Raw genomic sequence first — 27,505 nt, 5'->3', positions numbered from 1 at the left:
GCAAGGTGGAACAATGAGGACAGAGAGGTTAGTTAACCTTACTGACTGCTTACTCGTCGATACTGCAATTATTTTGATATTAAATGTTAGGCTGAATTGCCTGCATTTACCTAGTTTCCTACTGCCATTCTTAAATAGTACTTTGATGTGCAACTTCCTAACACGTTTCATTCATGAACTAGGGTGGAAGGAGCGGATAGGCTTACTGAGCAATTTTAATGTTCTTGAGACGTGTGAGAAAAAATAATTTTCCAGGTGTAAGACCTAGCAGACATAGAGACTATAAAAGCTGGAGATGCAAGATTACAGTTTTTCCCCCAAGGGGGTTACCTTAAACAGGAAAATGGTGAATTTGTACAAGATTTATGGTTAGGACGTGAAGAATCTTGTGTATATTCCTGAAAATGTCGTTGGTTTGTTACTTAAAACCATTGATAAAGTAGAATTTAAATTTAAACGTAATTATGTTGTTATTTGAAAGCTATACAAAAGCATTGGCATAAAGATGGTTCTATTGGGAAATGAAACGCTAGAGTAGTCAAGAGGAAATTTTCACTGTTAACTGAAGTTTCTGGTGTAACTGATTCAGAGGAAATATTCTTAGAGTCTGTGGACCCCTTGCAACCTGTACAGACTTTGCAAGAGGTTGATGATATGCATTCCATTTTAGGGGCACTGGTAAAAAGAATATAATTTTTTCAGTGTTTTGCAATGTTACTGCAGTTCCTGTGACATCCTTGCTAGCAAAACTGAAATCATTGGATTGGTTGGAAACTCATCTGGCTCAAGGGAAGATGGTTGGAGATCAGACATTTCTGCAGGAGTTCCTTGGCTTAGTGTCTTAGGCCTAACCCATCATCAGGCACTTCATCAATGGCCTTCTGTCCATCATAAGGCCAGAAGTGGAGATGTTCACCAATGATTGCGCAATGTTCAGCACCATTTGTGGCTGCTCCAAATAATGAAGCAGTCCATGTTCAAATGCAACCAGGTCAGACAATATCCAGGCTTGGGCTGAGGAGTGGCAAGTCATGTTCATGCCACACGGTGCCAGGTAAGATACTATCTAATCACAGCCCCTTGACATTAAATGCTGCTACATCAGCGAACACACCAATATCAACATTCTTGTGGCTGCCATTGATCTGAAGCTTATCTGGACAAGCTACATTAAAAGTGCTCCTCCAAGAACAGGTTGGGGGCTAGGAACACCATTGAGTAACTTACCTCCTGATTCTGCAAAGCCTGTCCATCGTCTACATCACAGAAACTCCACATTTGCTTGGATGGGTGCAGCTCCAATACTTCAGCTTGATACCATCCAGAACATAGTCTGCTTGACGGGCACCACATCTACAAGCTTTCATTCCTTCCACCACTGACACTCAATACCAGCAGTGTATGCTATCAGAAGATGCACTGCAGAAATTCACCAAAGATCCTGCGACAGCACCTTTTGAAGCCCATGACCACTTCCTTTTGAGATGGACAAGGGCAACAGGTACATAGGGAGCACTAGCAACTGCAAGTTCTCCTCCAAACTATTCACCGTCCTGACTTGGAAATATATTGCTGTCCCTTCACTGTCATTGGGTCAAAAATCCTGGAATTCACTCCCTAATGGCATTGTTGGTCAACCCACAGCAGGTGGACTGCAGCCGTTCATGAAGGCAGCTCACCCACCACCACCTTCTCAAGGGCACCTAGGGATGTCCAATATAATGATCGCCAGCCAGTGATGTCCATGTCCCCTGCATGTATTTTTTTTAAAAAAAACTTTGTGCCTGCACCCACAGGTGGGGTGTAAGAATGACTAACGCAAGGGTATGATGGAGGAATGATCTTCTGTCCTGTCTCTTTCTGTATGTTTCTAAAAACGTCTAAACTTGAGTCAAACATACCTTGACTAAATTTCTTCTGTCTTTTAAAACTGGTGCACTCATGTGGAGGGGTTAACTGGAAAAATTAGCTTGTGTTGATGGATTTCATGCCCAGTGAAATATATTTGACAAGGTTCCTGGCAATAAATAAGCACTGGAGGGTGATTTGGGTGCTGAGTGATGGCAGTAAAGTTGTGGGAACATAATGAGGTCAGTGGCACTGACTTCTTGTTCTGTTGTTGAATAAGTACAGTTTTGAAACATTAAAATGCTCTTTGCCATCTAGCATGTGAATATTAGGCATGATTTGATAGAATTTTGGTAGGGAACTCTGTGATCACTAATCCGTTTGTTTGAAATTGGGTTTTTTAAAAAAATTTGTTAGCTGGAGTTTGTTTCCAAAGGCTACCATTTATCACTATGTTTAATCACCCTTGAAGATGGTGGTTTGAAAAGGTTTGATGATAACTGAAGCAAAGGATATGATGAGTCTTTTAATAAGAGAATTGGATGATCCTCCATCAAAGATATGGGGAAAAACATGGAAAACCCAGGCTGTCACTATTAAGGGTTAACTGAAGCATGAGCTTGATGGCTTTCATTTTTGTGGTTTTCTGAAATTTTTAGTTGAAAAAAATATGTACCATGCACTAAAGTCCCCAAGTATGAAACTGCTTGAGGTACTATTAGTCAAAATGAAGATTCCATGAACTGGGAATGTTGTGGAAATTAAATGCAGTTTTTTTGCAGTATTGGCTTTATCTAATGCTGTATATAGGTGAACTGTTTAATTATTAATTTGGAAAAGAATTCCAACAGAAGCTTCAAAAATCTTAGTTTATAATCTTTTAGGCAAGAAGAGGAGCGTAGAAGACGCGAGGAGGAAATGCTTTTGCGTCAGCGTGAAAAAGAAGAAATGATGAGAAGACAACAAGAGGGATTCCGAGGGAACTTCACTGAAAATGTAGGTGTTCTGAAATATTGATATCATTGAGCAACAATGCAATGGGCAGCCTAGTAGAATATTGAAGTCATTATAACACACTTGTGGGAATGATTACAATTTGTAACTGGCATTAAGTCATCAAGCAACGTTCCACATAACCAAATTCACCTCTGAGGTGAGTAGGGATAGATCAGCTCACCTCCTTTTATTAAACCGTCCCATTGGTTGGCTGAAACAAAATTTGCTTAGAAAGGGCTCCTTTCTTTTGTGGATGTCCTTCTCCCGAATAATGAATTTGTTTTAAAAGAAGTCAATTTACCCAGGCCTTTGTGAGTTAACAAAAGAGTATGTTGATCGTGTTTTAATGAGAGGGAAAAAAAATAATGCAGCACATGAACACATGGCTTATCAAAATAACGTATTTAAACAAGTGATTTATCAATTTTCATGTGAAGTACATAAAATGTTCTGGCCATCATGGGATGTTATCAATAGCATTGATTTTGGTATTTGAACATTCATTTGAGATTCTTGGCTTTCTTGGTTGATTGTCAAAAAGCATTTTCATGGCTGTGTGGCAGTATTCAGTATCTGTTCCTTGCTTTTGTCTTCAGTACATGCTTGTTCATACAGTGCAATGTCAGGCACAAACACACACAGGCCAAAGTTGAGGCTCACTTTTTGGAAACTCCTGGAAGGATAAGTGCAAACATGCCTGCAGTAGATAGCCTCCTAAGAAGTGATAAGGCTGTGTCACTATACTGACGGAAATTGTGTGTTGAAAATCAAACCCTACTTTCTTTGTTTTCTGCTCAGAGATGCTATTACACACGGGTGTTTGTTTTTACCACCACCAAATCATCTATGTTACAAATTAAAAGAACAGTTAATGAGTACTACCTATCTGGAACAGTGTAATAGTAACAAATACAGGGGAGAGTAGGGCAGCAGGGAGGGAACTAAATTCAAGTGGGATTGGGCTAGCAAATAATGCCCTCCAAAACCTTGCAACACTGACCTCCCTTTAAAGGCAGCTAGTATGTAGGTGTCAAGCCCACTGTTCCACATATTGTTACAAGTGTATAAATTAAAACCAAATCAAGCACCAAACTTAGTTAACTTGGCTGACTGACACTGTATTTAAAAAAAAACTCATCAGGCTTCATCAGTTAACAAGAGAACAAAATATTATCGTAAACTTATCCTCGTGCAGTAGCAAACCAAGATTAGTTACTAAGGTGCGAGCAAGCTATTATCCCTTAAAATTCAAAAGTGTGTATTCACAAATAGGCTTGTCCGTTCTGTAGGTATGTCTAGGATACAGGGATAGAACGGAACAAGTTCTCAGGATCAAAAATCTAATCAAATCTAATCCACAAGAGTGGAATTAAGTGACTTATTTAGTTTTTTTTGACTTTAAGTGATGACCTTGGCAATCCTCTGTTTTAGTAGGTTGTCCCTTGCACCTAGGTTATGTTTTGTTTGAGTTAGAAATTTCATCCGGCTGGTTTTCTTTCTGATGGAGTCTGAGGCAGACATCTGTTTTTGGTTTGAAGGTTTTTACAGAGGTCTTGAAATTAAAAGCCTGATAAATTTGTAAGACATCTGTGGTCACTATACAGACACAAAAGAACTAAGCAGGAATGATAAAATTGTTCGATAAGTATTGGTTGTGTCAACACCATAAAGTTTGCACATGCAATATATGCTGATCAACATGTTTGATAGTTGGATAGGTAGTTGGATCACTCATGTCATGTTTCTTTAAACATTTAAACTGTTTTGAGGGCAATTCACTGATTATAGATTTAACTGCTAGACCACCAAGGTAATGGCAAGCCATGGGCATATAACCCAGGCTTATCACAGCATTTTCAGAAGTGGGCGAAAGAGCATTGGCTATATTAATTTTTAATTCCGCGTGTGAATTTAATTTTTGTTTAGAGAGAAAATATGAGGATGGAAGAAATTGCCCAAAGGAGTGGGATGGCCATGCCAGGTAAGATGCCTACACATAATGTGAATTTGAATGATATGTAATTTTCTTGTGTCTCAGATTCCTTTCTAATTTTATGGGATACTGACATTGCTGGCTGGCCCAGCATCGTTCTGCCATCTAAACAGTATTGAAGAAATCAGGGACTATCCAGGGCAAAGCAGGTCCCTTGAATGGCACTGCACTAACCACATTGACTCCCTTCGCTGCAGACGTGCTGGCAAGAGTATGTACCATCTAAGGATGCATTGCAGTGACTCACCAAAGCTACTTTGACACCATCTACTAAACCTGTGATTTTTATGACTCGCAACGACAAGACTGCCAGATAAATGGCAACGTCATGAAATAACAGGTTCACTTCTGGAGCCATGCATTGGCCTGACTTCAAGTTACGTTGCTTACCCTTGACTGTCATTGGTCAACATCCTTGAACTCCTTTCCGAATAGAGTTGTAGGGTTTCTATAGCCCAAGCACTGCACCAGTTTAAGAAGCAACCCACCACCGCCTTCTCGAGGCTGGCTGTGCTATCAACACCTGCATTCCAGGAGTGAATTGCCCTTGGCAGTGGTGGTGGACTGTCACCATTGTCCTGATGTAAAAGGTGTTCCAGGATTTTGTATCAGTTTACAGGAATGTGAATATAGTTGCAAAACACAATGGTATCTTGCTTGATGTGGAATTTGCAGCTGGTGGTGTTGCTATATATGCATAAGATGGCTTGCTGTTCTGCTTGATGCATTGAAAGAATTTGCAAATCCAAGGCAGAAATTTAGCTCCTAACGGTCAGTGCTGGGATCCCTACCATTTAGGGTTTATATTGAAGCCTTGGATGTAGGGACTAACAGTAGTTTAGCCAACTTGCATTTGAAGCAGAAATGGAGAGCGAAGCTAGTTGTTAGGAAAACACAATGAGGCTGCAGACGAATTGGTTAAATTTCTGGTCAAAAATGTGGCATATGTAGTGTTATTTTGGCAGTAAAATTAGGAACTGTTTTATTAGAGCCTTAAGAATTTTGTGTCATGGGAGGGATCTGGTTGTCTTTGCTTATGAAACATGAAGTTAGCATTCAGGTATAGCAAGTAATTAAGCTTAATTGGATGTTGACCATTTTGCAAAAGGAACATTGTAAAAGTGAGAAGTCTTGCTCCAACTTCCTGCAGCAATTTGGTGACACTGCACCTACAATATGACACAACTTTTTTGATTTTACTGTGGGTGTGCCTCTACTGGAAGCATTTCAGAGATAGTTTTGCCTCATGAGAAATACAAAGGTGGAGATTCTTTGACAAAGGAGCTAGAGAAAATACTAAGAGCTAAGAGTGCCATCTGTTGAATGCCACATGTTGACAGACGTAGGAACCAGGCTGAATTTAGAAATTTGAGATCTGCTGAAGGAAGCGAGAATCCAAATGTTCTAAAGGTGCATAAGCAATAAAAACATGGCAAGAAGGAGCATGACCCAGTCAGAATCCAAATAGAAATCAATGTATGGAACATCATACACATTGGAAAATCTAAATTAGTACATCTGTCTTTACCAAGGAAGAAATTGCTGAGGTCACAGCTTGTAATTGAGATCCAGGATGGTCAAAAGTATTTGGAGGGAGTAATAGTAAGGCTGACTGAACTTGAAAGGAGAGGCCACCAGGCATGGATGGAGTGTATTGAAGATTGTGGAAATTTCTGAGGTTTTGGCCATAGTCTTTCATTCTTCCCTCTGATATATTGGGTAGTACCAAATGACAGGAGAACTGCCAATGTTTAAATCCTTATTCAAAAGAAGGCAAGAATAAAGCCCAACAATTATGTCAGCAGTTTAAAGTCAGTGGGAAGGTTTTTGAGCAACAGAGAGAAAACTCAGTTTCTTGGATAAAATTTGGTTTAATCGAGGAAAGCCAGCATATATTTATTTCATAAATCTGATTGTATGCTATTAGTAAAAGATTCAAAAGTGAAGGCATAACATTGACCTCCAGAAGATATTCTGCTCTGTATTATTAGATTAGATTAGATTCCCTACAGTGTGGAAACAGGCCCTTCGGCCCAACAAGTCCGCACTGCCCCTTGAAGCATCCCACCCAGACCCATCTCCCTATAACCCACACAGTTCTAAGCACTATGGGCAATTTGGCATCGCCAATCCACTTAACCTGCACATCTTTGGACTGTGGGAGGAAACCGGAGCACCCGGAGGAAACCCACGCAGACACGGGGAGAATGTGCAAACTCCACACAGACAGTCATCCGAGGCGGGAATCGAACCCGGGTCCCTGGTGCTGTGAGGCTGCAGTGCTAACCACTGAGCCACTGTGCCGCCCCAGCAAAATTCAAGCCCAAGCAAGGAAGGCGACAGTGGCACTGAATACAAAGTTAATTGTGTGGTATTAATTGTAGGAGTGAACTTTTTCTGCACTGGAGGAAGGTGTGTGGTGAATGCCGTAGGTTTCTCTCTTGGACTAGTTTCGCTCTTGGACTAGTGCTTTTCGTACATATCAGTGACTTAGACTGATATTGAGAATGTGTAACTTAATTTGTGTGGATTGGGACACTCAAATCACTTTTTTGAAAGTAGCACTAACCGTTTACACTTGTCTATAATAGCTCACGTTTTGTTGCATTTTTGCTTGTATATCAAATTGTGAATTAATATTTGTAATTGTCCAGCTAAACTAGTTGCATTGGAATTCTTTCCAGAAGGTGGTGCTACAATGCTCGTGAATTTTGAGACTCTAGTTTAATCTCTAAGAAACCAAATGTTCCTGCTGCACCAGTTTCTGCATGCTTTGTTACGAATATATTTGAAGGAATGATTTTTTTAAACAAGTAGAATGTGTGCTAAAAGGTGTATCAAGTTAGTGCTCCAGTTATCTCTCGTTCGTGAACTATACTCACCTAAAATCTGTTAAGACCTGAAATGGTTTGAACGCTGTTCCGGCCATCAGTCATTTTATAAAAATGAGGTTGTGCCTGTGTTTCATTATGCTATGAAGTTGTGATTTTTATTATTGCTATATGATTATAGAAAGAATTGTTGTGTGATAGATTTATTTGGGTCAAAATTTACCCTTTTAGCAACAGCAATGAGTCAAATTTTTTTCTACTATGCAAACATGAATGACTCATTGATCCATGTATTCCATTGTTCTGGTTGTAGTACCCTCAAAATTTTGGAGTTTTATGCTTGCTTACTACAAGGCCTTGCGAACTTTGCTATATTGTGAGCCTCATTTTAGACGAGGATACTCTACTTGCTGTTAACATTTGTAGTGGATTGGAATGATAGCTGTTCTTGGCTCAGGAATGCATAACTGTCTTCCAGTGCTGAATTAAGTGGTGTTAAAGCCTATTTTTATGCAACCTGATATTCTAATCGTTGTGTATTGTTATTTTTAGTCTGTGAATTTGGATTACATTTCAAGTTATGTAGTCTTTAGGTAATTTCATCGAATGTTGATGCTATAATTTGAGTAAAAGAGAAATGTTGGCATTCAAAATTTTTCCAGTTGAGGTTGTCATAGAGTCATGGAATCGTACAGCACAGAACCAGACCGTTTGGTCCAACCAGTCTGTGCTGATTATAGTCCCAAAGTAAACTAGTCCCACCTGTCTACTGTTGGTCCATATCCCTCTAAACCTTTCCTATTCAGATATCTTTTAAGTGTTGTAACTCTGCCCGAATCCACCACTTCCTCCTTGCAGCCTTCTGTAGTGTTGAAATAGAAGTGAAGCTAAAATTGAAACTAATTATATATATCATGTGCATTTTGGTCCTGTCTCATTTTTGATGCTGTTTTAATGTTCACTCATTGGGTGTTCTGCCACAAATGAAAAATATGATATTTTCTTTTGTAGGAAAGAAAATTTCTGAACAGTTAATGTGTAAGTGCTGCCGTAGCAGCATTTTTATTGAAAGACTGACAAACTGATGAATTTCAACAGATTTTAAACAGATTTTTAAAAAATAAGAATGTGAACGTGAGTGGGGAATGAACAGAGTCATCTCTTCCTCGGCATAATCGTAGAGAGCTGTACAGCTTGGAAATAGACCCTTTAGTCCAACTCATCCATGGTGACCAAAAAAATCGAAGTTAATCTAGTTCCATTTACCAGCATTTGGCCTGGATCCCCCTCGATCCTTCCTATTCATACACCCAGCTAGATACCTTGTATATGTTAGAATTGTACCAGCCTCCACTAACTCCTCTGGCAGCTCATTCATACACGTGCCACCCTCTGTGTAAAAATATTGCCCCTTTGATCCCTTTTAAATTATTTCCCCCCTTCAGCTTAAATCTATTCCCTCTGTTTTTAGACTCCCTTAGCCTAGGAAAAGACCATGTTTATTTGCCCTATCCGTGCCCACCCTGATTTGAGACATCTCTGTATGGTCACACCCCCCCCAAGTCTTCTGATACTCCGCGGACAATACCTCCAGCCTGTAACCCAGCTGCTACTTCTAAGTCATTGCTGTACCCTTTCAGGGTGAGCAACATCCTTTCTATAGCAGGGAGCCCAGAACTGAATACAGTATTCTAAAAGTGGCCTTGCCAATGTCCTGTACAGCTGCAACATGACATCCCAACTCCTATACTTAATGCACTGACCAATAAAGTTGTGTACCAATGCTGTGCTCACTACCCTGTCTGCCTGTTACTCCACTTTCAAAGAAATATGAAGCTGCACCCCAACGTCTCTATGTTCGGCAGCACTCCCCAGGGCCCTATCATTACATGTGTAAGTCTTGACCTGATTTGTCTATTCCAAATGCCTCACCTTGAATTTATCGAAATGAAACTCCATCTACGACTCCTCAGCCAATCTGTTCATGATCCAGTTGTACTCTGAGATAATCTTTATGGTCCACTGCGCCACCACATTTGGTGTCACCTGCAAATTTACTAATCATTTATATAAATGACAAAAAGCTGTGGACCCAGCATCGATCGTTGTCATACCTCTGGTCATAGGCTTGCAGTCTGAAAAACAGCACTTTGTCCACCCTCTGTCTACTGCTTTCAAGCCAATTTTATCCTTCTGGCTAGCTCTCCTTCTATTCCATGTGATCTGACCTCGCTCGCTAGTCGACTATGTGGAATATAGTCAAACGTCTCGTCGACATACATGTTGACAATATCCACAGCTTTGCCGCCCTGGTTACTTCAGAAATCTCAATCAAGTTAGTGAGAGACGATTTCCCCCGCACCAAAGCCATGTCGACTATCGCTAATCTGTCTTTGCTTTTGCAAATACATGTAGATCCTCTCCCTCCAAATCCCCTCCCAACAACTGCTGACATCAAGCTCACCTGGTCTGCAGTTCTCGGGCTTTTTCTCACCATCTTTCTTAAATAGTGGTAGCACATTAGCCAACCTGTAATATTCCAGAACCTCACCTGTGGCTATTGATGATACAAGTATCTTGGTAAGGGGGCGATGCAATCACTTGCCAAGTTTCCCACAAAGTTCTGGGATACGCCCAGTTGGGCCTTGGCGATTTATCCAAGTTCTCTGACTTCTCTGTCCTTCTCCATAGTAAGTACTCTCATCCATCTCCTGCAGTTCCACACAAAGATGGCCTTATTGATTTTAAGGGGACCTATTTTCTCTCTAGTTAGTCTTTTGCACTTAATGTATTTGTAGAATCTTCTTGGATTCTCCTTAACCCTATTTGCTGAAAGCTGTCTCAAATCCCCTTTTTGCCATGCTGTTCTCCGTTTTAGATTTCTTTCTACTACCTTATACTCCTCGAGTGATTCACTCGATCCCAGTTGACTATACCTGTTACGTGCCTCCTTTTTTCTTGTCCAAAGCCTCAATTTCTCTAGCCATGCAGGATTCCCCACACCTACCAGTCTTGCTGTTATTTTTTAATAGAGGCATATTGCCTTTGGACTCTCATTTCATTTTTGAAGGTTTCCCACTTTCTAACCACCCTTTTACCTGTGAATAGCCTCTACCAATCAACTTTTGAAAGTTCTTTCCTCATACTGTCAAAATTGGCCTTACTGCAATTTGGAACCTCAAGTTTTAGATCAGGCCCATCCGCTTTTGTAGGTTTTCTAATTTGAATTGTAAAGAAACGTTGATACACCATATCTGAAAGATCTGCACTGAACAGATTTTTGACAGTTTGTTGGACAAGGCATTCCTTCAAATTTTTATGAAACTTATCATTTCCTGTCTCTCTTCATTTCAGTGGGTCTAACTGCAGCTGATTTTACCAATCTTAAAGCAGGTATGCAATTTCAAATTGTAATGATTTTATTAATGTTACAGTTGGCATAATGTTTGCTCCTTACTTTGTGGGCAGCAACCAGAATATATATCTGTCATTGTATTGTGTGTAGGAGAAAACCTCTCCCTGGAAAAAAAGAAAAATGCAATATGTAAGATCAGGCTTAGACACTTGTATTTTGTTTGAAATTGCAAGTTATGTAAAATTTCTGATAGGAATGAGAATCGATCAAAATTTTTTTGCTTGAGTTGATGGAACAGTTATTTGTTTTGGGAGGGTAAGTACTTAAGTGGATGAACAGAAAATATGAGATAACCATTAGTCAATATTTTGAAATGTTGTACTTATCAGCCTCTGCAAACCAAGTACCTCAGCCACTTATGGGAATGAACAGGCCAACCGTGAATACCAGTGCACCACCTCCACAAGGGCCACCTGGGAACCTGGGCAGCCAAATGCCAGAAAACAATATGGGAATGGTAATGTATTAAAACATCCTTACAAATGTAATGCTAGCCTAGCACAGTAAGCGTCAGATGAGGAAATCATGAATTTGAAATTTTAAGCATGTTTTCTCCTAATCTTTGGCATGCTGGTGTGGGGTCTTGAGAGATTGTAAATGTGTGTCGAATTTGGGTACACCCTTTGGTTTCATTCTCATGACATTTGTACTCCTTATACTTGTGGTGCAGAGCTTCTTTGGTTGCCCCCTTTTAACTGAAATATATAAATTGTGCTGATCAATTTTAAATATTTTTCCATTTGGTGATTTTGGTTTGCGTGGTAGTTTCTTTTCCTCCTTGTCAACTTGTCAGTTAGGTCCTTGACATCATAATGCAGAATACCGCAGTAAATCCTGAGAGCATGAAATCGTAGAATATTTTTGACTTTTCCATTTTATAATCAAGTTGAAGTATTCTTAATTCTACAATGTGTTTATTATGCTGAATGCTATATAAACTAATGACGTGGAATTTTTTACCCACTCCACTTAGTTCTGTATTGCACAGTAACTGTTTTAGGGACTTAGTGCAGTTTCTCAAGCTGATAAATGCAGCATTCAGCAGTAGTGTAGTGCCACGGTATTGAATGTTCACTGACATTAATAAGTATCTACTGGCATAATTTTCTGCGAGGTTTTCCTAATCCAAACGAAGCATTGTATACTACACAAGTTTTTGGACTTGGCAAATTGCTATCAAAATGGTGCACTTTCTTTGGGAAAGTAGAAGTACTTGTGACTTGAATGTATTTTCTTGCCAGGAACTTTATTACTGATGGTTTTTCTGTAAAGTTCTATTTTAATTTTTAATAACATCTGATCAGATTACCAGGCTCCTAATTGATTTCTCAATTTACCTCTTTACCTCCACTTGCTTTCTGGAGTAGATCAGGATCAATTATGACAAGTTCCCTACTGGACCAACTTCTGCGTAACTGGTTAACACAGGAGGTTCAGTAAAAGAATGAACTTGGTTTGCAGACAGTGGTCAAAATGAGATGCAGGAATGGATAGCAAGTGCAAGAAAACCTAAGGGGAAGGTATGAATACAGACTTCTGGAAAATGCTGAGGAAGAAACTTAAGAGTTTAAATGAGTGAAAGTCAACAACTCAAAACAAACTGCTGGGGGATTATTCATAAATTGAGTTTTGTACTCCATTTATTTGGTTTTGTGTAGACTTGTCTGTTTTAAGTCTCCACAGTTATATTGAGAGCAAGTTTATTCTTCTGTAATCTTTGATACAGTGTGTTTCAGTTGTTGTACATACTGTTGCTTGAAGTCTGTAATTGTGACTTACTCAATATATCTTAATACAGAAAAAATATTGTGTGTAATTTCTATCGACTCTTTCCATTATCCTTGTATCCAGATTTGTCATGCTAATTTTTAAAAAACTCATCAGGTTGGAATTACGTGCTGTCTACCAGTGAAGGTGTTAGAGCTCCACCACTGGAAAGAAGTTGTAATTGCATTGTGCTAAGTTTATTGTAGGCATTTCCTGTTTTCATATTCGTGGTGGAATTTATAATGAGAGCAAATCAGTATATCAAATGGAACTTGAAATACATCTGTGCTCCCGTGTCCAAATATCCCTCTTCACTAGAATACATTTGATCCTAACTTGATATCCAGTGCTCCAGGACCTGATTTAGCATAGCAATTACATAATTGGCAAGCAGGTTCTCATTTGATTTCCGACATTCCAAAAGCAGTGTCACCTGTGTTCGTAAACAAAGAATATGCCAAACTATTTGCTCATGTATATAGTGAATAAAGGCCAAGATTCTGTACTGGAATGAAGGATACAGTTGGAACATGGATATCTGTGTCACTTTTAATGGTGCTATTGTAATAGTGTTTGTGCCAGTGCACCACTGTGTTAACGTGAAAATAAAATGTATTTTAGAAGCTTGCAAAGCTTGTTTGGCCCAACAATCAATTTAAGAAGATCCTACCTACCTGACTTCCCACCAGATCACTTGATCCATTGTTTCCAAAAACTTTCATCTTGTCCTTGTGAGCCCATTTTAACATTGGATTGTACGATCATTTCTATAATTGACTTGTATTTCCACCTGAGAATAATTATGTTTTGAAAATTTCTTTGACTGTGGGTAGTGGGGGCAGCCAAAGTAACACTATTGTACTTCTGTGCAGTTTTTGCCAGCTGTATGTGCCTTCCTATTCTATAAATTATTTCTGAGTAGAAGCATTCATGAATGAGCACTTGATGAATTCACTATCTATCATAGGCAAATTGTTGAAAATGAACTCAAGTTTTTGGAAGAATATTGCTGTAAAATCAGTTTCTTCTAAATTAGGTTACCTGCAGAAAATGTTATTTTTAGCTGATATGTAAACACAACTGGTGTCTTAAATTGTGACATGGGTCTTTGTATCATATTGAGGTGAGTACAGTGAAGGGTACCTAAGGCATATCAGGTAGCATATTCCTCGAGTTTAAAAATACATTTGGTGCAGACACTTTGTGGGCACATGAACTGAAATAAATTGGTGTGGCAAGGTGCAGATGTTCACTGGATTATTAAAATGGTCCAGTTTGACTATTTACCCATTATTGTTATCTCATCTGTTGATTCTTTTCCTCGATGTTACATAACACAGTTTCAGCATTAGTAGTTGCACACCTGTAAACAGTTTTTCAGTTGTATTGGACTATATGTCCTAGAGCTGTTTTTATTGTTTCAGATATCACTTCCCTAATATTGATGGAGCTTACCATAATCTGTCAATGTAATATGATAACATTGAAATTGGTGGGTGAAATGGGGCCAACCAGAAATCTGGCTAAACTTGTGCATTTAAATTTTCATATTTTTTGTTTAGTACTAGCCTGTACTTTTTTTTTAACAAGGAAGTGCTTGGATTTCTGCAGCAATGGCATTATTCCCAAACTGACTGTTTGTAGTTGCATGGGAATTGTTACTGAAGTAACAGTAAGCATTGTTCATGATGTGCAGATAGCATTGCAGGTGTTTGCGATGCTAAATGTTTTGATCAATATTATGATGTGTTTCTATATGGAATGAAAGATATTGCTAATTGCCTTCTGGCTATAAGCTGGCTGGGTAGTTTCATGCTTGGGCAGTTGGTGTAGGTCTGCAGATAAAATATATTGCTTAAAATATAACTACATTTCCAGTCTTACACACACAATTTCAAAAACCTGAAAAAAAAGTTAGTTGTTACTCTAGATCTCTAACTTTTCCTAGTTTGCACAGACATTGCAATAGATTTTGTGCATGTTACTTCCATTGCTTAACTGAATCTTTCAAAAGGAGGTGGTGTGGATGAAGAGAAGTGAAATTAACATCTGCTTACATGTGGATGGTTTACTCTTCTTATGAACGGAAATCTGTTTTTCATCAATTTAACGGTGTTACAAAAAGATCCCAGTTGGACATTAACATGGTTGAATTTTGCGGTAATCGTTTCCCCAGTCGTTACACTCAGTGCCACACTTGGAGCAATATTTTTGTTTTTACTTCCATATTACTTAGAATATCTGTAATTGATATGTGCCTGCAATTACAGCATCTGCTTTTAAGCTGTGGATGAATTGTTCCAACTTGCAATCCTGCCTTGGAATTTTCATATTCTGTTTAAACCTGAAAATACCATGATATGGTTATTTGGGTATCAGTTATCTGCTTTATTTTTGTTCAATCTGAGTGACCATTCATGAGTGGACCTAGCTGATTTAGTAAATTAAATGATTACAATGGGAAAGGGTCTCACAGCAATGTTTAATTTTACTCATTATCCCCATCATCTGTACGCACATCTGACAGGGCTTGAAAAATTAGTTGGACTTGTTTATTCTTTACTTTATCCACTTTGTTAAGTATAGTTATACAGTCTAGAGTGTTCTACCTTCCTACATTTTCCATTTCCTGTCCAAAATGATCAAAAAAGATGTGTATAACACTTTTACCAACCCTGACTTATTTCCCTTTGTCCTTCAAAGAGAAGACCTATCTTTCAGTATTTCTTGAATACTGTAGTGTGTTCACTCTAGAAGCAAGCTGCAGATTTGATAGATTAGTTGTTGTATTTTAATGGAAATTACATTTTCTAAATAGCACTGAAGGAAATTGGTGGGATCATTGTCGTAAAATTCTGCTGTTTACTTTTTAAAAAATTGGAATGCCATGGTGTTCGAAAGGAATTGTGCACATTCCAGTTACCTTCGAGGTTTAGGGGGCGTTCTTGTCTTGAGATAATTAGAACTTCAGAAACTTTGATCTTGACTGCAATATATACTTAAGTGGATTGACAATGTTGAAAGCTGAGCTTTTGCTCAAGTTAATTTTGTTCATTTGATGTAATGTTCTGAATGCTAAGCTGAGAACAAACTTAAATGTACTTGCGTAGGTTCAGCCCGTGCCCATAATGCACCCAAATGAGTTGTGTTTTCCTGCAGATTTGGGATTTCTCAACTGCGGGGTATTCACTAATGAAATGTCTCCACACTTAGCATTCTTTCTTCACTTGCTTAGTGTTGCTGAGTCTGCTGTCATTCAAATTTCGTCACTGGCGGCACTGACTAATGTATTCTTTCTCATCCCTCCAAGTTTTTTTCCTAGAATTCATAGAGCCCCTACAATGTGGAAGCGGGCTGTTTGGGGCCTATTCAGTTTGTACTGATCCTCCAAAGAGCACCACACCCACCCCCACCCCTGTAACGCTGCAACCCTACATTTCCTTGTGGCTAATTCTCCTATCCTGTCCATCCCTGGACACTACAGCAAAATTTTGCATGGCTAATCCATCTAAACTGCACATCTTTAGACTGGGAGGAAACCCACTCAGATTTGGGGAGTTTGTGCAGACTCCACACAGTCGGTCACCCAAGGTTGCAATCAAACCTGGATCCCTAGCACTGTGAGGCAGCAGTGCTAACCACTGAGCTCCTCTGCTGCCTTTGTTCATGAGGTCATTACTTTGTCCTGAACAATTAATAAATTATGCAGATGTGCAGGGTATCACAGCTTATTTAGTGGCAAAATACTGCATATGCCGGTAATCTGAAATGAAGGTATGAGGCCAAAAGTCAGGTCAGGCAACATCTGTGAAGAGAAGCAAAGTTGCGGTCCTGGTCATAATCGATAATAAATATCACTGACCCTCTCCTCAGTGGAAGTAGCAGTTGGAAGCATTCATGCAGCTGGTGATGAAGTCACATTGTGTGTTTTTTATTTGAAGTGTGTAATCTTATTAGTGTTGGATTTCAACAGGAGCTTTATGATTCAGTCCCTTTAAAATACACTGGAAAGTACCTGTACTGTTGTAGGCCATATTCATTCCATGCATTTGTCACGTTACATTGAAAGTGAATATGCAAGCAATCTGAGGAATAATTTTACTGTTAGATCCAGTTTTCTCCTTTGTCACCTTTTTGATATTGACTCCTGTGGTATAGTTTGTCAAGAATGTACTCTGACTATTGCACTTGCTTAAGAACTGAGATGTTGAAATGGATCCAGTGCACTTCCAGAAAGGGAGTTTATAGGAACAAGTGAGCAATCGCTGACTACAGAATATAGGAGGAGCTTATATGTGGTGTAAAGCTGTCAAGTTGACTGTTTTAAAATCACCAAAACTTGTATGTTACTCTGATAGTACAGTGAATTGAAGTTACAAAATTGCCTTGAAGCACATCATTCTGTAAAAGTGATACGCTCTCACCGAATGTCTGTATGTATGCATGTTGATGTGTGTATGTTCATGATTGAGTGAGTGTCCATCTGCCTGACCGATTTGAAAGGGTGGTCGTTTTCTCTTTCTCTTCTAAATTTGTTTTCATTTTACGTATATTTTCAATTAATTTTGACAGTTCTAGTAAATGCTGTGTGCTCATGGCAAGAGGAAGGTATTAATTTGTTTCCCTAACTTTGCTGTTACCTTGTAAGTCTAATACGATTACCCCTTTCCCTTTTTTTATCGGTACTTCTGGATTCTGCTGACTTTCATCGTTCCAATGGGGGATTCTCAACCTGCTATTGCTAAATCTACGTGGGACTTGCAATGAACACTAATATCCAATCATACATAATTTAACTAAATTAATAGCCCAATGATCGATTTGTTCCTGGAAATATGGATGGTCAAGCAAATAACTTGGGTGCACCGATGGTTGGCAGCCCTGCTGGGTTTCCCCGTGGAAATCAAGGAGAGTATGGTTCAGCTAAACGTCGTAGATACTAATTACAGACATGAAAATACAGTAGCCTTTAGCCATTCCACTTAAAATTGCCTCGAGTATTTTTGCAGATTGTATCATTGTAATGAGCTTTAGTACTTAGGTCTTTAGTAATTTACTGTTTGGAATATTATTTTAAACTTCCTGTTGGATGTATTTGGTAAATGTGCATGATATGTTTCAGTAATCCACAATGTACATAATGTAATGCACAAGTCGCAAAGAATTTGGACACACTCTCATTGAGATGTTACTATTTTGATATTTGTTTAGCTACTCTAGCAGAATTTCCAATGAAACAAACTTCTGGAACAATTTCGTATTTTGTGATTATTTTGTTTTTTTTAAGTGATTACAGACAGTAAAATTGGAATCTCAAATGGCTCGTGTGTTTTTATTTTCTATTGCTGAAGGCTTTATGCTGATGTATTTGGTATTTTAAATAAAGTAGGTAGGAGCAATGTAGGAAATAGGTGGGTTTGCATTTGAGTTTGTTGGAATGTGGAATGGACTTAAGTTTTGGACGTGTAATAGGTGGATTCCAGGTTCGTTAACAATACCATGCTGTGTTCGCTTTTAAGGATATGGCGTATTGTGTTTTTGGTAGTTTGAAATATTTGAAACCATTGACCCCATCAAAACTGGAATGATTTGTATCTGTAGAATGGGACATTTGATCATCCCAGGAAAACATGCCTATCTTGCAGGAAAAGTAAATCAAATATAAACCCACCTTTTGAGCTTGATGCCCTCTGGTTTGTTTTGACTTGCCTGACATACCTTTCAATACACACTTAAGAATGCAAATAAAGTTCTCAGCACTGTTTTTCTATTGTAATGTATTCATTTACTACCCTAATTGTATCTTTGTTCTACTGTACTGTTGCTCATTTCTGAGCAGCATCTGTTGAATTTTTTGAAGATTTCATTGCCCAGTTTTAGTTGCTTATCATTTTTAGGCAGGTAGGTAATACGTTTGGAAGGATTGTTGAGTTTCTACTATACATTTTGGTAGAAAGAGGTTTTGAAGTTCTTAGGCTTAAAAAAAACATTACTAGCAATGTGCAGTTCTGAGCAACTGTGTTCTTGTTTCCTTCTTGATGGCTCAGTATTAAGTTCCTTAACTGTTGAATCAGTCCATTAAAATCTCCAATCAAATGAGCAAACTGTAGCTAGTGTTTTGGTATTTACCATGGAAAGGTTTGTAGCTTAATGGCATTTCTGTCATTCTCCCATTTTTTTTCCCCTTTACCTCCCTCCCTCTTGCTCACTCTTTCGCTCCATTTTATTTCTTAGGTCAGCATTAGTCAAATGATTTAAGGGCTTTTCTGTTGCGTATGTTTGTTACTCTTGGGCCATAAGTTTTGATAATGGTAGCAATTAGTAGTAGGAAGAGGCTATATGTATTTTGATGTTCTGTAAACTCTTGTGGAATTTTTGGGAAAAATTTACAAAAGGTTGGGTGGGCACTTGATGGAATTTGCAAGGCTGCTTTGGCCAAGAAGAGTGCGACTGACAAGAGTTTTCCACAAGGAGCAGGTGTGGACTCTATTAGTTGAACAGCCTATTTCTCTGCAATAAGTAACTAATTAGAATTCTAAAAGTTCAAGTGTATGTTGCAGTATTCTAGTGGTAAATGGTTGGACTGTCACTTAGAAGGCAGCCTTGGAGTGGGGGTGAAGGAAAAGACAGTTTGTTTCATCAGGTTCAAGTATGTTTTATCCTGGCGTTTTTAGCCTTTTTCATTTTAATTGCATGGATTTTTCAGTATTTTTTCAATTCTTCTTGTCGAGAGTATGATCAAGCTGGAAGTGTCAGTTAACTCATCATCAGAATTAATCAAAAATATGTCCATAGCCTTACCAAATTAGTTTTGAATTTGTGGATGTCTTCCAACATTGACAAGTTAATTTTGTTTATCTGTATTCTTGATTTATTTTGAAGACCAGCGCCAAATGTGCTCCCACTTGTGTGAGTTCAGTCTTTTTTTTTTACTTAACGTTCTACAAGGCTTGGCAGTTTATTGTTATCTTTTGTTCTAATGCATGTTTATACTTTGAAAATAGGGGTGATTACCTTCCAAAGTTGCCTTTGTGCCTGTGACTTGTTCTGACTTAGCCAGTGCACCATTATGTCATTATGTATGACTACATCACATTGTCTGCTTTCATTGTCATTTCATTTATGCTAAACCTTTGCCTGTTTAACACATAAGATCACTGTCTCTTTAAGCTTACTAAGCATAACCTGCCCAAACTACCAAATTTGCTGAAAGCTTAAGTTAGGATATTTTTCACATAGATTATATTTTCTGTTCATTGCCTTAGCTTTTGTTATGGAATTGAAGTTTGTCAGCCATTTAAATTTATTAACAAACCTATGAGCCTAAATCTTGTGTAATAATTCCATCAGTTCTGTTGAAATTCCAAATGAACTTCCAGCTACGAACTGTTGTTTTTTCAGTAGCTTTGTTCGACATGATGTGTTATTTCTAAAATCATGCTTTCTAATACCTATAGTGCTCATGTTTGTTTATTGCATCCTGAAGCCCAGATCAAGAAGAAAATTGAAGATGTCATCCAATTTGTTGTTCCAAGAATAACTTTTTTAAAAATGTCAGAACAAGATTTACTCAGCAAAACTGGCGCTTATTTTCCACCAGCTGTCAAGGAAGATGCCTCCTAGCTTAGTGTGTGTGTTCTGATCTTATTTTTGCATTCCGTTGTGAAAATAAATTACTTAGCATGTTTGTTTGAACAGAAATGTGGCTGCAGTTTTTGAATGTCAGACAACTGATGTGAAGAATTAATTCAGGATTACCCTTGTTGCTTATATGTGACAATAAAGGATATGCCATTTGTAATTCCATGAATTTTGGCTATCTCAAGGTTTCCTGAGATCCAGGTAATGTATATCTTCTGAGGAGAGGGCAGGGGAAGAGAGGTGAACAGCGCCTGGACAACTACGGGGGCAGTAAAATTGTTTAGACAGTATGATTTTTAAAAATCAAAGATCACTGGATTTTTCAGAGCAGGGATCGGGTCGCAAAGTTAGGCCACATCCACTATTTCCTTTTGAATTGTATTGAAAGAGGCTTTGCAAGTTATGGTACCTACTTGGAGCTTTGGGAAACTATATACTGATTCAGAATCGGAAAGCCCTGCTGTTCGACAATATAGATGAGCGTAGTTAGGAGAAACTGTATATGATAGTGATAAGAGGAAATATTTGGCTTTTCACATTGAAAAGTAAACATAATGGCTGAGGCTAGAAGAGTTGTGATAGGCGAAAGTGCTGATATCTTTATTTAGGCCAGTTTTTTTTTGAAATGGTCGTGAAGGTGTAATTCATAGAGGTAGGTTTAGGAAGGGAATTCATTTGAATTGGCAATCAAGATGGAAAAGTCTCTGGGTTCTGGTCCCTCTACGTTCTTGTCTGTTGCTATAATCTGCAAGTAACTTTTTTTGGCATTTTAATTAAATATTCAGATAATACAGTGTCTCTTCAAGAAAGAATTGATGGTTAAGATTTCTGTTTAGACTAAAAAAATGAGAGATTACGTTAACCATTTGTCAAGAAATAAAATCATTGAGGCTAACCACTGTAGATTTGATATAGTTAATTTGTGTTTAACAAATTCAATAGCTAGTCATTTCAAAGGAGCTGCCAGTATAGAGAGTTTGATCTAATCTATTTGAATTTTGTGATCATATCTGTTTAAGGGATGTTGGTGTATGGTTTGTATGGATGTGAAATTGAATTGGACAGAAATGCTTAGACTTAAAAGGCGAATGAATTGTAAATGGGTTGAATGTATTGTATCCAGAGGCTATAGCTCGGTTTCCATTTTGTAAAAGACCTCAAAGTATAGTTAGATTTTTCGGTTTGGGTGATACTATGACAGTTGCTGATAATCTGTACAGGTCTAGCAAACAAGGAGCACTTGAACTCGGTAGAATGCCTAAGTGGCTGGGTATGTTAAGGATTGAGAAAATGAACTGAAATTACATGCTGAAGCTTTTGGAGAAACTAACACCCACAGCCCACAAAAGGCACAGCTCAAGCTATGGTTTGATAAAGCTGAACACGCGGCTACGAATCCAAGTCTTTAGCTGCTGAGTTTTTCCTGTGCAGTGGTTAGGCTGTAGTTAGAAATCTGCACGTAATATCGGGCACTGTCATTATGGAAGACATGCATGTAAAGATGATTGTAAAATGACATGCTGCATACAAGCATAACCTGCTGTTTTCAGACTATCAGACTGGGAGATGACTTCGAAGAAAATATCTGTAGAAGGTAGTGGGCATCAAAACAACACCCCATGACAAAATGCAAAAAATGTTGCAGTGACTAAAGAGCTGACGCTGGACGATGAATATGATACATCCTGTATGCTTACAATGGCTGGTCACCAATGGGGAGATTCCATCGTCCACAGGGCTGAGGTTACAAGTCATTCCCTGTTTATTCACGATGCTCCCAATCTGCTGTGCCAAGTAGAATTCAAAAATCTAATGTGGAGAGTGACCAGTGCTGATTCAGCGTGCATACGTGAGGGATGGGAAATTGCATTTTGGGAGACCTGAAATTTAAGTTTCAAAGGAAGATGGATGAAAGTGTCGTAAATTGAGCAGGTTGTCTGGTGAACTAGTATTAGAGGTCAGGTTGAGTTCCCTTTTAGAAATTTCTTAACTCTTCTAAAAGTTCCACCCATATCATGATTTGCCACAAGTGGCATTTTTAAAGGTGCTACATTAAATATTTGAAGTGAATGGCAATAGAATTTGAATATCTCAACGATGTACAACAATGGATTGAATGGGCCCTTCTCTTTGAAAGACCTCCATTCTGTATTAGAACATTATGCTTTTCAAATTTGAATAAACCTGTTGATTCTTAAACCTGCAAGTTATTGCTGTGATTGAACAAATTATTTCTTATAAATAGCTTGGATAGTTTTATCTTTTTTAACTGTTTACTTCAGTCAGGAAATGAATCCCGACTCTTGTTTCGTTTCCATGTATCGGTGTCTGTTTTATTTTTAGTTTATATATAAAGAAAACCCAGATGACCTTGATTTAAATAAGGAAAACAACCATTTCTTCCTTAAATGATTTTTGTTTGTTCTGTTCCTGGGTTCTGTGGTTTCTGGACACTGTTCTCATTGTTTGAAAATAGGTTGTGTATTGTGTGACTATTTTTATTATTACAATAACTTGAAAACGTGAACTTGAATGATACAAGATAATTGTTAGATCTGAAGTCATCAGTGGAGCTTGAGGTATAAATGAGTGAAAGTAAAAATCAGTCTCCGGCTCTTATGAGCTATTTTGTCACATTGGTTACTAGGTCAGAAGCTATTGATATTCATGCATCATTCCATTTGGAGCTGTTCATCAAAATGGCATATTTTGCTATCTTCATGTTCTGTTCCAGTTCTGACTCGATACTGAATGCCAAATTTTCTGCCGTTTTTCTGTCTGTTATGTTTAAAGCTCTATTGCCCATTTGTCAAACCTGTTTTACATCTATTTCATGAATAATGTAAGCATTATAATTTTTTAACCTTTTTTATCTTCAAACTGCTTTATACCTGCTGGTAACAACTAGCTATCCTGTTAATAAAGTTAGTTCTTCACTCCGATGTGTTTTGTATAAAGTTATTCAAAACATGTTGTAAAGAACAATTTTGTGTGGTGATTGTACTGTTAACTTTTCCCCCCATTTATGTTCCATGCCTTGTTTAGTTTTACTGGATGACAAGTGTTTTGTTCTGCTTAATCTGCCCCAGGACTTGACCAATTATTCTGGAAACGTGAAATTATTTCAACTTGAGTGGTTCTTTGTTAGTATAGAAGTAAGTTCCAAGGGCCTTGTCTGAAGCATGTGTGGAAACACGGGATGTGGATAATTTTTAAGGTGTGAATTCAATATGTAGTTCCTGCAAAGACTGCTGCAAGGAATGAGGGCAGGGATGTGGGAAGGAAGATGCTCGAAAGCCCAGAATCGCAGGTAAGAGGTTGTTGAGTAACAAGATTGCAGGGAGGCAAGAAAGACATCTTGAATGGATTTGAATTTTAGGATAGGATTTTTCAATTGAAAGCTATATGGTCATTACTGGCCTGGGCAATAAGTGGAATTTGATGTGGGATGGGACAAGGTTAACAGAATTGACAAATGCAGTGATATTTACATTTTGTCGAAGGTCTTTGCCTTGCATTCAAAGGGGCAAGTTACAAAACCAATTAGAGATGAAAACCAGCATTCCTAATGAGTGAAGAGCACTGACTCCTGAGTGTAATTAATGTGTAGTACCCTGCCCTTTACAGATAGAAATAACGTACACATATCCTGTCTGTTTCAGTTCAACAAAAAAAGTGACAACCACTTCCTGGTTCATTTCTCAAGGCAGTACTGTGACCATTTAATAATAATTGACTTAACCAATCAATCATCCTGCCTGATTTAAAATTAAAAGCTTGGTAGTTAACTCAGTCTACATTAATGGAGACATCTACTGGTAATCAGCACTCATCCCTTTGTGTAGTATAAATGATGGTGTGTCCCTTGACCATTCATAAATATACCATTCCTAATGTCAGCAAGGCAAAAACCTAAAAATCTCTCTTCAGCAATACTCAAATTGTGTATGAGCAAATAACTGTATGCAATGAGTTTCATCATTCCTATCATCTCTCACAGGCATGCTTTGGTTTTCCAAAGTAGTTTAGTGCATGATTTCTCCCTGTGAGTTTTTGCACTTGGACTGATTCATTCCTTCTGCAAGGTCTGCATCATAGTCAAATATATTGCTTTTCATTCCAGAGTAATTCAATTTGCATTTAAGTTCTTGGACTTGTTGGGAATTGTGTAGCAGCAAGTACTGCCCACAATTTTGAATTTCCCATTGTGAGTTTATTCTTTGTGCCACGCATAGAAAAGCAGATTTAGATTTTCACCATTCTTTATTGTGATGCTTTATTCTTGGCTTTCTATGTAATTATTTTAGTCATAATCCTGAGTTTTAGTTCCTTAGGCATTTAAGGCCAGCAGTGTTCACCTTTTCAAGTTTTCCCAGTTGTTGATTACCAGATTCCTCCTTTTTTGCTGTTTTCAATCTGGGTGATAACCTACTGCATGTCCTCCACTAAGGTTGGGAATACAGCCAGATGTTCCTCGAGTTTGGTGCTCTTGAGTTGGAATGGAACAAGTGATACGTGTGTACAATATGTTCCTTTCACCATCTAAATTTCTGACATTACTCATGTTGCGCACATTTTAATAATGTCACCTTTTTATGCTCCTTGCATTTTTAACTATGACAAATTTTACTTGTCACCACTGTCTAGGCAGATTAACTCTTGTTGCTCAGCTTGTGTTCTGATTAAATTCATTTCTTGTGTTTACACAGTATAAACTGACTTGGCTTTTTATTTGTCATTTTAAGTGTTTATCTCTAGATTATTTTATTTGCTGAATTAACTTGCTAATGGTTTGCCTTTTTGGAAAGAACAGTTTCTTCACTTTCAGAGTCCTGCTTTATGCCCCAAAAGTGACGGTCACTCTAATACTGATGAAGCATTTTTTTGAGTTTGGAAGATGATGTTATTTGCTATAAACTTAGATTTGCATTAGAAAGCACCATTAACTATTCCAAACCTTTAACTGTGTAATACAAAATCGAAAATGTGTTCTTAACACAGTGCTTTAATTGCCGGAAGATAAGTGTTGAACACAAAACCTTTCTGACTGCATTTATGCTGAAATACAAGGAATAAGTTGGAAAGAAATAAATGAAGAACTGCGGATGCTTGAAATCTGAAACAAAAACTGTAATTCGTGGAGAAATGCAACAGGCCTGTCAGCGTCTGGAGAAAAAGCAGTGTCAACGTCTCTGGCCTAGTGGCTCTTCTGCAGAGTGCCATCAGACTTCCGATTGAAGGGTTGTTGGACCTGAAGCATTGACTCCGCTTTCTCTCCACAAGTTCTTGCAGAAATCTGAAGGAAAGCCTGGTTTGTATGGCTTGAATTCTAAATATGGTGGAACTTCTATTATCGCCAGTTAAATCGGAAACCTGATTCTTTGTCTGGAGGAGGAGATGGATGGGAATAGGTCCCTTTAAAGGGTGATCAGATACAAAGAAAACTTTTCACTAAATGACATACTATTGTATTTGAAATGTACTTGTATTTGATTTGCAGAGAAAGAAAAGGCAATAAAGTTGGAGAATGCAGGTGACTTGACTAATTGTCACTTCCCTGGTGTGGATATTAAATATCTAACCATAGAGTGGGTGCTTTACTTCACTATGATCATTTCAAAGTTTGTATGACTGGAATTAATTGACTTTGAAACCTTTGCGATTTTGTGCTTAACCGTGTGTGTACTCCTTCTTAGAACAACAAGCTGGTTTAGAATGCAGTATGCAATGTGCTGAAATGTGGTCAAACTGAAATGTGTATGTGCAGATATAATTAAATATTCAGTTTTGAGTATTCAGGATTATTAAAGAAAAATGTTCTTTACAGAAAGAATGCTTCCACGTGTAAACAAATTTTAACAGAAACAATCTAAAGTAGTCTCTTGTACATCTCATACTATTGCTTATTTTAAATGTTTTCTTTTGCCCTTACTGACTTTGTTGTTATATCTGCATGTAGTCTAAAAGGGCTCCCCAGGTGAGAGTTTCAGAGCTCAGATGTTTGTCTTTTAAAGTTTTTTTTTGCAGTTAATTTAATTTAATTTAAATTAACATTGAAAAGTTCCTGTTGTCAGTTTGATCCTGAATTTCTTTATAGAAATTACATCTATAAACATAGGATTTGGCGCAAGAGTGGGCTGTTTGGCCCCTCAAGCTCATTCATTGTTCATTTAATTGGAATTGATAACTTTTGACCTAGGCTGGTATCCTTTGACCATGATGACCAAGAATCTTATCTACCTCCACCTTTTAATATATTCAGTGATCATGCCTCCAGTAGCCTCCTGGTTAAAGAGAATACCAAAAACTTTTCATTCTTGCGACAGAAACTTTCTCGTCCTCTATCTTTATCTTTAAATCAGCAGTGCTTATGTTGAAGCAGTTGCCTAGTTATAGTCTCTGCCACAAGGGCATACAACCTTTCAATGACCATTCTGTAAAGACCTTATGGGATCTTATGTTTCATTAAGAGTGCCTCTTGTATTCTAAACGCCAGCAACAGAGGCCCAACCTGTGCAGTCTTTCCTCATTGTATAACCCCCTCATATCCCAGGAATCAGTTGACAAAGTTAACCTTTTGAGCTATTTTTAACAGATCTACATCCTTTCTTAAATGAAGAGATCTAAACTGTATGCAGTACTCGAGATAATAGGAACTGCAGATGCTGGAGATTCGGAGATGACATGGTGTGGAGCTGGATGAACCCAGCAGGCCAAGCAGCATCTTAGGAGCAGGAAAGCTGATGTTTCAGGCCTAGACCCTTCAAAAATGTGGGAGGGGAAGAGGGTTCTGAAATAAATAGGGAGAGAGGGGGAGGCGGATAGAAGATGGATAGACGAGAAGATAGGTGGAAAGGAGACAAGCTAAAGAGGTGGGGATGGAGCCAGTAAAGGTGAGTGTGGGTGGGGAGGTAAGGAGGAGATAGGCCAGTCCAGGGAGGACAGACAGGTCAAGGGGGTGGGATGAAGTCAGTAGGTAGGAGATGGGGGCGTGGCTTGAGGTGGGAGGAAGAA

At 38.3% G+C, this 27,505-nt stretch overlaps 1 protein-coding gene across 3 annotated transcripts in view; it reads left to right on the top strand.

Annotated features, from left to right (window-relative positions):
* The window catches only part of LOC125458647 (non-POU domain-containing octamer-binding protein-like), a 37,698-nt gene extending 19,084 nt beyond the window's left edge, over window positions 1–18,614 (top strand). For 2 of the 3 annotated variants that reach the window (XM_048544072.2, XM_048544073.2), the window contains exons 7-11: window positions 2,733–2,844; window positions 4,771–4,825; window positions 11,023–11,061; window positions 11,413–11,540; window positions 17,659–18,614. In XM_048544072.2, the coding sequence (XP_048400029.1) occupies window positions 2,733–2,844; window positions 4,771–4,825; window positions 11,023–11,061; window positions 11,413–11,540; window positions 17,659–17,793 (469 nt within the window). In that variant the 3' untranslated portion in view covers window positions 17,794–18,614. Of the gene's footprint in view, window positions 1–2,732; window positions 2,845–4,770; window positions 4,826–11,022; window positions 11,062–11,412; window positions 11,541–12,450; window positions 13,483–17,658 lie in introns of those variants that run through there. The other variant, XM_048544074.2, reaches the window with a different exon arrangement.
* Window positions 18,615–27,505: the final 8,891 nt, after the last annotated feature.

The sequence above is a fragment of the Stegostoma tigrinum genome, chromosome 15, assembly GCF_030684315.1.
Source record: "Stegostoma tigrinum isolate sSteTig4 chromosome 15, sSteTig4.hap1, whole genome shotgun sequence".
In the NCBI taxonomy this organism is placed as follows: Eukaryota; Metazoa; Chordata; class Chondrichthyes; order Orectolobiformes; family Stegostomatidae; genus Stegostoma; species Stegostoma tigrinum.
The sequence above is the reverse complement of the archived record's forward strand: the minus strand, read 5'-3'. Positions and strand labels throughout refer to the sequence as shown.